The sequence below is a fragment of the Lotus japonicus genome, chromosome 1, assembly GCF_012489685.1.
Source record: "Lotus japonicus ecotype B-129 chromosome 1, LjGifu_v1.2".
Lineage (NCBI taxonomy): Eukaryota > Viridiplantae > Streptophyta > Magnoliopsida > Fabales > Fabaceae > Lotus > Lotus japonicus.
The window spans coordinates 98,070,105-98,081,552 of record NC_080041.1 but is presented as its reverse complement, the minus strand read 5'-3'; the positions used below and the strand labels follow the sequence as shown (position 1 = coordinate 98,081,552).

General features: G+C 36.9%; 2 protein-coding genes across 6 annotated transcripts; both read right to left on the bottom strand.

The window, feature by feature from the left end:
- Positions 1 to 2,974: 2,974 nt before the first annotated feature.
- LOC130714350 (F-box/kelch-repeat protein At3g06240-like) lies at positions 2,975 to 6,040 on the bottom strand. Its single transcript, XM_057564250.1, has 3 exons — positions 5,921 to 6,040; positions 4,166 to 4,955; positions 2,975 to 3,484 (listed from the first exon to the last, which is right to left on the bottom strand). Exons 1-3 carry the CDS (start codon positions 6,038 to 6,040, stop codon positions 3,348 to 3,350), a joined length of 1,047 nt encoding a protein of 348 aa, XP_057420233.1. The 3' UTR covers positions 2,975 to 3,347.
- A 1,538-nt stretch (positions 6,041 to 7,578) lies between these two features.
- On the bottom strand, positions 7,579 to 9,901 carry LOC130728207 (F-box/kelch-repeat protein At3g06240-like). Of its 5 annotated transcripts, none has more exons than XR_009015596.1 (4): positions 9,743 to 9,892; positions 8,651 to 8,815; positions 8,387 to 8,565; positions 7,579 to 7,809 (listed from the first exon to the last, which is right to left on the bottom strand). XR_009015596.1 is itself a non-coding variant. In XM_057579586.1 (2 exons), exon 1 carries the CDS (start codon positions 9,872 to 9,874, stop codon positions 9,047 to 9,049), a length of 828 nt encoding a protein of 275 aa, XP_057435569.1. In that variant the 5' UTR covers positions 9,875 to 9,901; the 3' UTR covers positions 7,579 to 7,809; positions 8,651 to 9,046. The 5 variants fall into 5 exon arrangements, 1 of the variants encoding a protein (XP_057435569.1); XR_009015597.1 differs by having other exon boundaries at positions 8,651 to 9,651; positions 9,743 to 9,889; XR_009015594.1 differs by having other exon boundaries at positions 8,651 to 9,887.
- Positions 9,902 to 11,448: the final 1,547 nt, after the last annotated feature.

The following is an 11,448-nucleotide window of genomic DNA, read 5'->3' as shown; positions in this document are numbered from 1 at the left end:
GAAAAGCTTCAATCTCTCCATCATCTTCTTCCTCCTCATCATCTTACCCAGAAACATCTCCACCTCAAAGACTAAACAAAAATCTTCATCTTCTCAATTAAAAAACAACCCAAATATTTTCATGTTTCCTCTGATGCATCTTCAACCTCCTCCTTCCATCTTCTTAAACCAAACCCATAAAATTCATTCCCCTTCTTCCATCTTCTTCAACCAAATCTTGAAAATCAAAACTTAACCCCCAAAAACACACCCGTTTATCAAGATGAAGAAAAATCCAAACTTTGAAGCAATTCCAATCCAATAAATATTTTGGGCATGTTCAGGAAAACTTGTGGATTTGCAATAAAAGAACAAAATAAAAAGACGAAGGAAAGAATTAGAAGGGAAAGAAAGTGGGTGGTGAAGAGAGGAAAGTGACAACCAGATTCAATGCCCTCTCCATTCTTCTTTAACAACACAAGAAGCATTATAGTAACTACACTGCCATTGACAAATCCGCAGTAGTTAGTCGACCCATAAACAAAAACATTCCCTAGACTCTCGTTGAAGAAGTTGTCATCATTCTTGAGGTAGCACTGAAAAATCCATCACCCTCTCTGGAGAACAATAACCCAGCCACCGTGAAATCATCAAACTCGTGCCTCAACAACCCAACCACCGTGCAATCATACGAACCCCACCAGAATAGAACCAGAAAGCTATGAGTTTCCATTGGAAATTTCAGAAAGCCCAAAACTTCTTCAGATCTACAAACCCCCAGAACCCCAACCACCATGAAATCCAACACCCTCTTCCTGAAACCCCCACCCCCTAAATGAAAACCATCACCCCATAAATTAACTCGACCCCCGTATCAAAAAGATGAAGAACAAGAGTGGTGAGGGTCTTAAAATTCCCATTTCTTCTCGTTTTTCTTGTTCAAGCAGAGCCACCACCACCTTTCTCTCTAAAGTCACCAACTTTATTAATAAATCCCCCACCTTTCTTCTCTGATTTGAGTCTCAGTGAAGTTTGGGGCTGATGAAGAGGGGTTACATGGCAGATGAGATGGGTGGGGGAGGGTAACTCTTGGTTTTCATATTTGGGTAAAATCTGGGTTTGAAAGATGATGATGGGTGGGCTAGGGACTAAATTGAAAATTTTAAGTTTCTCCAAAAAAAATCAATATTTAAATCATGTGGAAAGTCCACATGGGCACATAATGTGACAAATCACCTTGGCCGTTACCGGTCACTGACGGAATCCAACCAAGGGACTAACGTGATTGACGTTTTGCAACTTCAGGGACCACATACGACATTTCAATAGAATAGGGACTAAAATGCCCGACGCCTGTAACTTTAGGGACGAAAGTGACCATTCACCCCATAATTTAACAAAGTAGATGACATATAAAATTCTCTCAAATTGCACATTTTGGGCTCCTATGAAAATCGTTCCCTCCATTGGGTTTATGGTGTGTGGTGGTGTTGGTTCTAGCTCTATTTTCGTTGTGCGTGGTATAGGTATGTCTAAGTCAGAGTGTACTAGCGTTGTCAATTGATGGGTTTAGTGAATGTTTTGTTGAAATTATGTGTTGTGCCTCGTGTGGTGCATTTAGATGTATACGGATTTGAGTTTTTGCGGTTTTTCTTTTCGTTGTAATCCTATCATACATTGTTTTTCGTTGTTGGCGTTGTACTCTATCATTTGTTAGGAGGGCTTGTTCTCAACACCTTATTTATTCAATAAAACTTTTGCTTTTGAAAAAAAAATGTTATATTACTTGAGGGAATTTTCTCTCTTCTCTTTTACTATTCTACAAAACTAGAGTAGACAACTGTGCACATCATTCTTTCTGTTTTCTTTCTTTTCTCTTTCGACTATACCAAACACCATAAAAAGCTCACTTTATCTCTTACCTCTTATCTTACTATCATCTTCTTTCTTCTCTCTTTTCTCTCCTAAGCCAAACACACTCAATCTTACTAGCGCTGAGAATTATTGGTGCTTAGGGACAACACAACAAATTGGGGATTGCGATTTTTTAGAGTTAAATCAATTTGAGGATTAGAGTTTTTATTTTATTTTAATCTTTGTATTTCCGACCTGGCTCCCTCACTTGATGCCTCTTCTAGCACGTCAAGCACCCACATCAGCGTCCAATAACAGAATCAGCATTATTTGGATGGAACATGACAGCAGGGGCTTAGAGCTCACTATGATTTTCAAAATAAGGGAATATTAGAAAAAAATTAAGAGGGGCCTTAACCAAAATTGCTTGAATTTAGAGGGACCAAAAACATATTTAAGCCTAAAGATAATGTGATAAAAGATGAGGGCTAAGCTCAATAAAAGATGGATTTAAACTAAATTTGAGGTGAAGATGAGACCATAAATTTGATGCTTGAAGTACAAGCATGAAGAAGCATATAAAATAAGCACTATCCCCAATTTCAGGTGGTTGCAGAAATTTCAAGTATATACCCTAAAGATATGGAGGCACAGCCTTCAGGGGTTGATGACATGACCAAGCTAGCATACCTCCATGAGCCAGGAGTTCTGTATAACCTTGCCTGCCGTTTTTCTCTCAATGAGATATATGTGAGTCACAACCAGCTAGACAACTTCTCAATATATATTTTTAGTCTAATAATATTAAGGAAAGGATCAACATCGGACAATCATCCATCATTACATGAGCAGACATATACAGGGAATATCTTAATTACAGTGAATCCTTTTAGAAGACTACCACACCTGTATGACATCCATATAATGCAGCAATACAAAGGAGCAGCATTTGGAGAGCTTAGCCCTCATCTTTTTGCTGTAGCAGGCACCTGTTACAGGTTAGAAATAGATTCTTGTACACAAATATGAGACATATTTCGGACTTATTGCCAATAAAAGATGGATTTAAACACAAATTAGATCAGCATAGAGACCTTCTACCACGGTAAGAGGTAGAATAAGATGTTAAACGCCCAGCACCTTCAACATATCATTTGGTTTAATTTGAAGGCTTGTGACAATAGAAACTTATTTTTCAAACCTTTTCAATTCAAGTGGCAACTTGAAAAGGCAAAAGCACAAACCAGAAGTGGAGGATTACAAAGGCCTTCCTACATCAGGGAACTCATACGGAAAAAAGAAATTCAAATGAAAACGATAGAATTTTGGGACCAATTAGCATTGTCTAAAAGTAAAATTGAATATAGAGGTACATGCTAACAACCATCACTGATTTCTCCTTCAAACGCACATCAAATCCCTTACATACAATTGAAAAGTTTTAATATTTAACATCTAAAATGTCATTATCTAAGACAAAAAGAGCAGAACTTAGGTCAAACATCACAACAAGTTCAGATTATCATCGCCTGCTGGATTAGGACAAAGAGAGCAGACATTAGGTCCAGATTATCATCGCCTGCTGGATATGCTGAATGAGGAAATTTCATTGGGGTGGCTATTACCAAGAGAGCCTCAGGAGAATCAGGGACTGCAAAAAACAAAATGACATTCTGTGTATTTCAGCAACAACAAACATTAAATTCACTTGAAAAACCACCTTCCCTTAAACTAGCAATATCAATACATCACTTGGTGATTTGTAAACAGATTTATACCAATTAATTAAGGACCAGTACAACCAAAAGTTTTTATAAGAAATTGGCCAAGAGCAATAAATATCAAGTACTAATTCCAACTAGGATTTGTTAACTTTCATACTACGGAACATAATTAAATCCTACATGACTAAAATCACCACTAAAAGAGACACCGGTCATGCAAGATTATTTCACAAGATATAATTTACATTCTCTTTGAAATACTATGTTTTCTTCTTGTAGTATCATCATTTGAAGGAAAGCTAGGACATTGACCTGACTATTCAGAGTACTCTTGCATGCTTCAAGCCTGCCAGAAAAATGAGCTTATTGTAAATATCACCAAACTATATACTGTATTAGAGTTTAGTTTGAGAACTGTTATTTCACTCTGGATCGTAGTTGTTTCTCTTACATAGTTTTCCCCCGAAATTGCCTTTCATTATTCTGAGCAAGCAAGACAAAATATTTTCCCTATCCAACAGTGAATTCAGTAATCCTGAATCATTTTCATGTAAGCATGCATCCGGCAAATTAACTAGGGAGTGACAGTAAACTTGCTGTATACATACGACTATATAATAGACGATATTTGCTCTCCCACGGCCAAACTGCAAGCAGCTTTCCTTTATCGTTGAATCTCAATAATCTTCCATTCTCATCTGATCCAAAAATGTCACCACATTTAGTGAAACATATTGGAAAAAAGCGGGGTGTGGTATGGATGTCATGAGTAGAGAAAACAATCTTAGTCCAAGATGATTGCACTTTATACTCTTTTATTATCCATATTTCAATCATGCCACTATAAGCAGTGTAACACAGACCAGGACACAAACCAAGACATCCTGCCATCTCTCTTAAATCACATGGTTCATTCTTCAATTCCAGAGCTAAATCAGGTGACAGAGCAATCTCCGATAAACACCTCCCTACCAAATTAAAAGCAAGAACTACAGGAAGCTTTGTAGCACCAGACGTAACCAACCAATGAAGAGACCCATGTAAGAACAAATCGCTTCGACGACTACAATCGAGATAGCGATATTCAAGATCCAGTGTGAGCGAGCGGGGTAAATTGGTTTTCAAAGAAAACAACTTAATTGTACGATTACAGCCATACGATTTTATGGAAACTAACAAGTAGTCATCGGTTGATTCATCATACCCAATACCATTCAGAGAAGAAGCAGAATAACTAAAACTACTAGTTGATGGAATTCGTCTATGCTCACCCGTTGATGGATTACACACAGTGAAACTACTACCTAGGCGAGTGGCTAAAAGTAGAAACCCTCTACAAGAACCCAGGACTTCAAGATAAGAGTTGGACCGAAAATCTGTAAATATACCATAACCAACCTGCTGTTCACGGAGGTAGTTGAATCAATGTCTAAGGATTGGAGTTGGAGGTTACGAGTGCAATTGAGGAGGAGACGGTGGGTGGGTGAAGCAGCTAGGTCAAATTGGGATTTCGCAAATTGGGGATCGGAAATTACAGAGAGCCACGATTTGCACACTGATTTGAATCGGAGAAGAGAACTCACCGGTAGTCTCAGCAGAATCGCTTCAATCAACTCGTCCGGGAGAAGAACGGAAGAGAGTGAAGGGCTCTCCGCCGTGCTCCTCCTTCGTCACATCGCTGCATGTTCATCTTTCAGCAGCAGTAGAGAGAGCTCAAAATCTATTTTAAGTTTGAACCCTGGAATAAGAAGAAGAAGCAGGAACGAGAGCGTGAGGGTGGAAGAGGTTTTGATTTTGGAACTCCTAAACTGAACCATGTGTCTCTTATTATGTGTATTAAGAGTATCCCTAATGGGTTAATCTCACACTTATTTGGATCATCTAGACCTTAAATTTATTTTTTAGGCTTAATACATTAGAAGAGCTCTGAATTTGTAAAGGGAATCAGTTCCAGAACATCAAACTGAGTACCTGAGAAATTTTTTTTAATTCAATTAAGGTCAAATGCGTGTCTGATGCCGATGTGTCTAAATTTTAACAGACATGACATTTTCGCGTGGCTTTTATAATTATTTTTAAAAACCAATAATTATTATTCCTTTATTATTAATTCCAAGTCATTAAAAAAAAACTTAATCTAACCTGAAAAAACCTAACCTAATTTGAAAACCTAATCAAACTCTCTCCTCCTTCCTCTCTTCACTATCTTCTTCCAACCAGCCGACCTTCCTCTTCCTCCAACCAGCCGCCACCTTCTAACTGGTCCCTGGCGAGAAGGAGAGAAGGAAGAAAGTTTTCGCACAATCGGTCGGCGATGGAGGCCACAGTTGCTAACGAATCGACGGAGGCTGGGAAGAAAAAACCGAGATCTTGAAGAGATCCACGATTTGAAGATGGTGGTGCGATGGAGGTCTCGACGGCGCGGCGAGATGGCAAGGCTCACGGTAGTGCGGTGGTTGCAACGGTGAGGAGCGACAGCGCATGGAAGAGGAGGACGACAGAAGGGAAGGTCAGGTTAGCTTGGGTTTGATTGGAACATGATTGGCTTTGTGGTGATTGAGAAGAGGTTTCTTTCTTCTTCGTCTCTTTCTGGTTTTGATTTAGGGAGATCTGTTTGCTTGAAGATTCAGTGAATGGGGAAGTGGTTGTTGTTCTGATTTAGAAGCTTGAGATTCTGGGTCCAGTTAGTTATGCAGTGGTTGTGATTGAAGGCTTGGGTTTGAAGGGAATGGATTTTTGTGGTTTTAATTTCTTTGATGGTGGTTCTATCTTCTTCCATTGCACTAGCTTCTCTGCAAATGATAGTGCTTCTCTGCACTGGTAATTGCACATCTTCTTGTGGTTATGAAGCTGTCTTTTACCTGCTGTGGTTCAAATTGGGGCTGAGGATCACTTAGGAGGGTTCAATTTGGGGCTGAATTGTTATTATTAGATTAGGAATTTGTTATTATTAGATTAGGTTATTATTTAGTTAAGGGTTATTAGATCAGAAATTCCTAATTGTTATTATTAGATTAGGAATTTCTGCTTAAATAAAGGATTTGAAATTTAAAAAATAAAGTATTATAATTCTTTAATTAAAAAATAATTATAAAAGCCACGTGTAATTGATAACTAGGACAAAATTGAGGTTTGACAGCATTTGACCTTAATTGATGCGAAAATTTTCCAGGCCCTGGAACTGATTCCTTTTATAAATTCAGGGGCCTTCTGATGTATTAAGCCTATTTTTTAATATAATCTGATGGTCAGTATTAATTCTCACACAATTTTAATTTTCTCTCTATATAACCATTAAGGGTACAAATTTCATTAAAATAGAATTAATGGTTTAGGTCATGTGAGGGGATCCAAATCCATGTGTCTCTTATGTGTATTAAATGTGGGACTCACCGTGCCACATCATTTTAAAAGTCAGGTTTAACGTGAAAACCGCCCTTGAACTTTGACCGAGATTTGATTTTCGTCCCTCACCAGTCACCGGAAAATCTTCATATAAACATCCTCAAACTACGTTTTTTGTTTGGAAACCATCTTGTCGTCGATGAAGATTTGATGACAAAGACGATTTCCAAACAAAAAACGTAATTTGAGGGCTCCATAAGAAGATTTTTCGGCAATGGACGAAAATCAAATATCGGCTAAAGTTCAGGGACATTTTTCACGTTTGACCCTTAAAAGTCTAAGAGTATCTCTAATACTAGTCGTTGTACAAAATTTTAACAACGTTATTTATTCTCTTTCTACTTGTTTTTTTACCAGAAAATTATATTTTTTTTAATTAATGACTTTGAACAAGGACATGACTTTGAAATAATATAAATATATGAGATATAATGAAACTCAACCAAAAGTAAAATAAGAAACCGTGGTTGGAGGATAACAAAGGCTCTCCTAAGCCTATAAAAAAAAGGGCCCTCCTACATCAGGGAACTCATACGAAAAAACGAAATTCAAAAGAAAACGATAGAATTTCGGAACCAATTAGCATTGTCTAAAAGTAAAATTTAATATAGAGAGGTACATGCTAACAACCATCATTGATTTCTCCTTCAACTGCGCATCAAACACCTTACATAAAATTGAAAAGTTTTAATACTTATCATCTAAAATGTCATTATCTAAGACAAAAAGAGCAGACAATAGGTCAAACATTACAATAGGTCCAAATTATCATCGCCTGCTGGATATGCTGAATGAGCAAATTTCATTGGGGTGGCTATTACCAACAGAGCCTCAGGAGAATCAGTGACTGCAACAAACACAATGACATTCAGTGTATTTCAGCTACAACAAACATTACATTCACTTGAAAAACCACCTTCCCTTAAACTAGCAATACCAATACATCACTTGGTGGTTTACAAACAGATTTATACCAATTAATTAGGGACCAGAACATCCAAAAGTTTTAATCAGAAAATGGCCAAGAGCAATAAATGACTTAACTTTATGATTGAGTAGTAAAAAGGCAATGTAATATTTTATGAAAAACACTCTTGCACAGTTTATCGAATAGTACCGAAAATAGAATACTTAAAAAACATTGTCCAATACAGCAGAGTTCAACAAATTGCCATTTTAATTTCCTTATGTCTCAGCAAACACTACAAATACACCGGTCTGAATGAAAGGTAGATACTCTTAATTCCGGTTAAAATTATAGAATAAGGCATCCCTTCCCTATAAATTAAACAAATATTTACTCAGTCCTTTTTAGCCATAAGTACACTCTGCAACTCAACAGCCCTACTGTCAAAATATGAAAGGAAAACAAAGCCCAAAAGCTATGGTACATTTACCACATGAATCAAGCAAACATTACTTACAGATCATGTTTTACCACTGCAAGCATCTAACTTCTCAGCAATTAAACCACAAATGTTGAGATAGTAGTTTGAAAGTTGTTATTTCACTCTGGATCATAATTTTCCACCGAAAATGCCTTTCATTATTCTGAGCAAGCAAGACAAAATATTTTCCCTATCCAACAGTGAATTCAGTAATCCTGAATCATTTTCATGTAAGCATGCATTTGGAGGTAAAAATAGTAATAGCACGAAAATGGTGAAAAGGTTTGAAGAATTACATACATTGATACTTCATGTCTGTTTTTTGTTGGTCCACAAATTAACTAGGGAGTGACAGTAAACTTGTTGTATACATACGACTATATAATAGACGATATCTGCTCTCCCACGGCCAAACTGCAAGCAGCTTTCCTTTATCGTTGAATCTCAATAATCTTCCAGTCTCATCTGATCCAAAAATGTCACCACATTTAGTGAAACATATTGGAAAAAAGTCGTATATGTGAGGGACGTCATGAGTAGAGAAAACAATCTTAGTCCAAGATGATTGCACTTTATACTCTTTCATTATCCATATTTCAATCATGCCACTATAAGTAGTGTAACACAGATCAGGACACAGAGCAAGACATCCTGCCATCTCTCTTAAATCACATGGTTCATTCTTCAACTGCCGAGCTAAATCAGGTGACAGAGCAATCTCCGATGAACTCTTGTTAACCAAATCAAAAGCAAGAAGTACATGAGGATTGGTATCACTAGACGTAACGGTAACCAACCAATGAGAGACCCATTTAAGAACAAACCGTGTTGAAAATCAGAACCGAGAGACTGATATTCATTATCCAGTGTGAGCGAGCTGGGTAAATTGGTTTTCAACGAAAAAACCTCAATTCTAGGATCACGAACATTCGATCTTATAGAAACTAGCAAGTAGTCATCAGTTGATTGATCATACCCAATACCATACAGTGAAGAATAAGAGTAACTAAAACTAGTAGATGATGGAATTCGTCTATGCTCACCCGTTAACGGATTACACACAACGAAATCATGAGCTGGAAAATTGTTTGAAAGTAAAAATAGAAACCCTCTGCAAGAACCCAGGACTACAAGTTTGGGGTTGTAATGTAAATCTATATCTCTACCATAACCATCAAACTCTTCACGGAGGTATTTGAGCACTGCAGTTTCATTGTTGGGTGGCGATGAATCAACGTCTAAGGACTGGAATCGGAGTTCACGAGTGCAATTCAGGAGGAGACGGTGCGTGGGTGCAGCAGCTAGGTCAAAGTGGGATTTGGCAAATTGGGGATTGGAAATTAGAGACAACCATGATTTTGAGACGGATTTGAAACGGAGAAGACAACTCACCGGTAGTCGCAGCAGAATCGCTTCAATCAATTCGTCAGGGAGAAGAATCGAAGAGAGCGAAGGGCGCTCCTCCGTGCTCCTTCCTTTGAACCCTGGAATAATCAAGTTGGATAACTTATTTTGGAGTAGCATTAGAGCAACATGAGGTGGTAAATCTGATTGCTTAAATTTAAAAAGTGATAGCTTAGGGTCTGTTTGATAGCAGTTTTAGTTTTCAGTTTTTAAAATAGTTTTCAGAAATAATTCTTAAAAATAGTTTTCAGAAAAAAGAAACAGTTTGAATGACATGTTTTCGAAAATTTAGAAAACTGATATCTGAAAACTAAAAACTGAAACTGAAAACATCTTTTACCAGTTTTGGTTTTTTAGTTTTAAAAACTGAAAATGAGAACTGTTTTTGAAAACAAGTCTTACCAAACAAGTTTTCAGTTTTTAAAATCGGAAAACTGTTTTGGAAACAGTTATCAAACATCAAACAGGCCCCTATTCTCTTTCTTTTTCCTTTTTGATTAAAAAATTATTTTATCTTTCATTCATGAACTTGAAATAATATAAATATATGAGGTATAATGGACCCAGACAAAATAAAATAAGCAACCGTGGTTTGAGCGAATTCTTCTTAGGTTCCTTAAATCCTATGTGACATTTTGGCTCTACCAGAATAGTGTTTAAGCAACCCAACTATCAATCTTGCATTGAAGATGCTTTAAGAGCATATACAATACAAGTTGTTGCTTAAATTTTAGCAACGTTGTTTATTCTCTTTCTACTTGCTTTTTTACTAAAAAATTATATATATTTTTTTCATTAATGACCTTGAATAGTGTCATGACCTTGAAATAATATAAATATATAAGATATAGCGAGACTCAACCAAAAGTAAAATAAGAAACCGTGGTTGGAGTGAAATCTGCATAAGAGCATCTCCAACCCTAGTTCTTAGAGGTGGGGTTTTAAGCTAAAAACTAATAATCATGTTCTCAAGCATTGAAGATGGCTGACGTGAAGTTCTTAACTCTTAAAAATAAGAACAAGTTCTTATATAAGCAACTTTGTTTTATGAGTTCTTAGCATAAATTTATTTTTCCTCTCTCTTCTAAATTGCTTTATTACTTTATGAGTTTTGTTTTATTGTTTTATGAAAATAAAAAGTGTAAATAATGTGGTGTGGTGGGACCAGATGAATAGTGGTAAGAACTTCAAGTTAAGAACTTGGGTTAAAGCGAAATATGCAAAAATTGCTTATAGCACATGTGGCAGTACGAACTCATGAGAATAATGCTAAGAACTAAAAATTAAGAAGATATGAGATGCACTAAGTTGCTTATGAGTTGCTTAAATTCTATATAGCAACTTGGGCCCAACAGAATAATGTTTAAGTAACCCAACTAGCAATTCATGGTTGGAGATGCACACTTGCCTCCCTTCAACCGCTTTAGCATGTTGTGGCATGGACTAATCTCTCCTTTCATCAATTGTTCCTCTAATAGTTAGTTCATGTGCTACGGCTAGCCTGCTTTTTTTTGTCTTTTTACCTGCTCAAAGTCGTTGTTACGATTTTTAGGTGCCAACAATATATGGTTGCTATTTTTTCATATTCCTTGCATGCTCTTCAACAAGCTCTTCAACTTGTTGGGAGTGACGTTTCAGAGTTTCACTAATACCCTTCCATCATCAGCGTCGCTTACCGAGTAATGCGACAATAA

Bases quoted from the DNA above. Each gene is read 5' to 3' on its own strand.
- LOC130728207 (XM_057579586.1), bottom strand. From the start codon at position 9,874: ATGCTACTCCAAAATAAGTTATCCAACTTGATTATTCCAGGGTTCAAA.
- LOC130714350 (XM_057564250.1), bottom strand. From the start codon at position 6,040: ATGCGCTGTCGCTCCTCACCGTTGCAACCACCGCACTACCGTGAGCCT. The intron at 4,956-5,920 runs GTTTTTTCTTCC...CGTGAACAGCAG, and splicing joins TGGATCTCTTCAAGATCTCG to GTTGGTTATGGTATATTTAC. The intron at 3,485-4,165 runs GTATGTATACAG...TGTTTTTTGCAG, and splicing joins ATATCGTCTATTATATAGTC to TCCCTGATTCTCCTGAGGCT.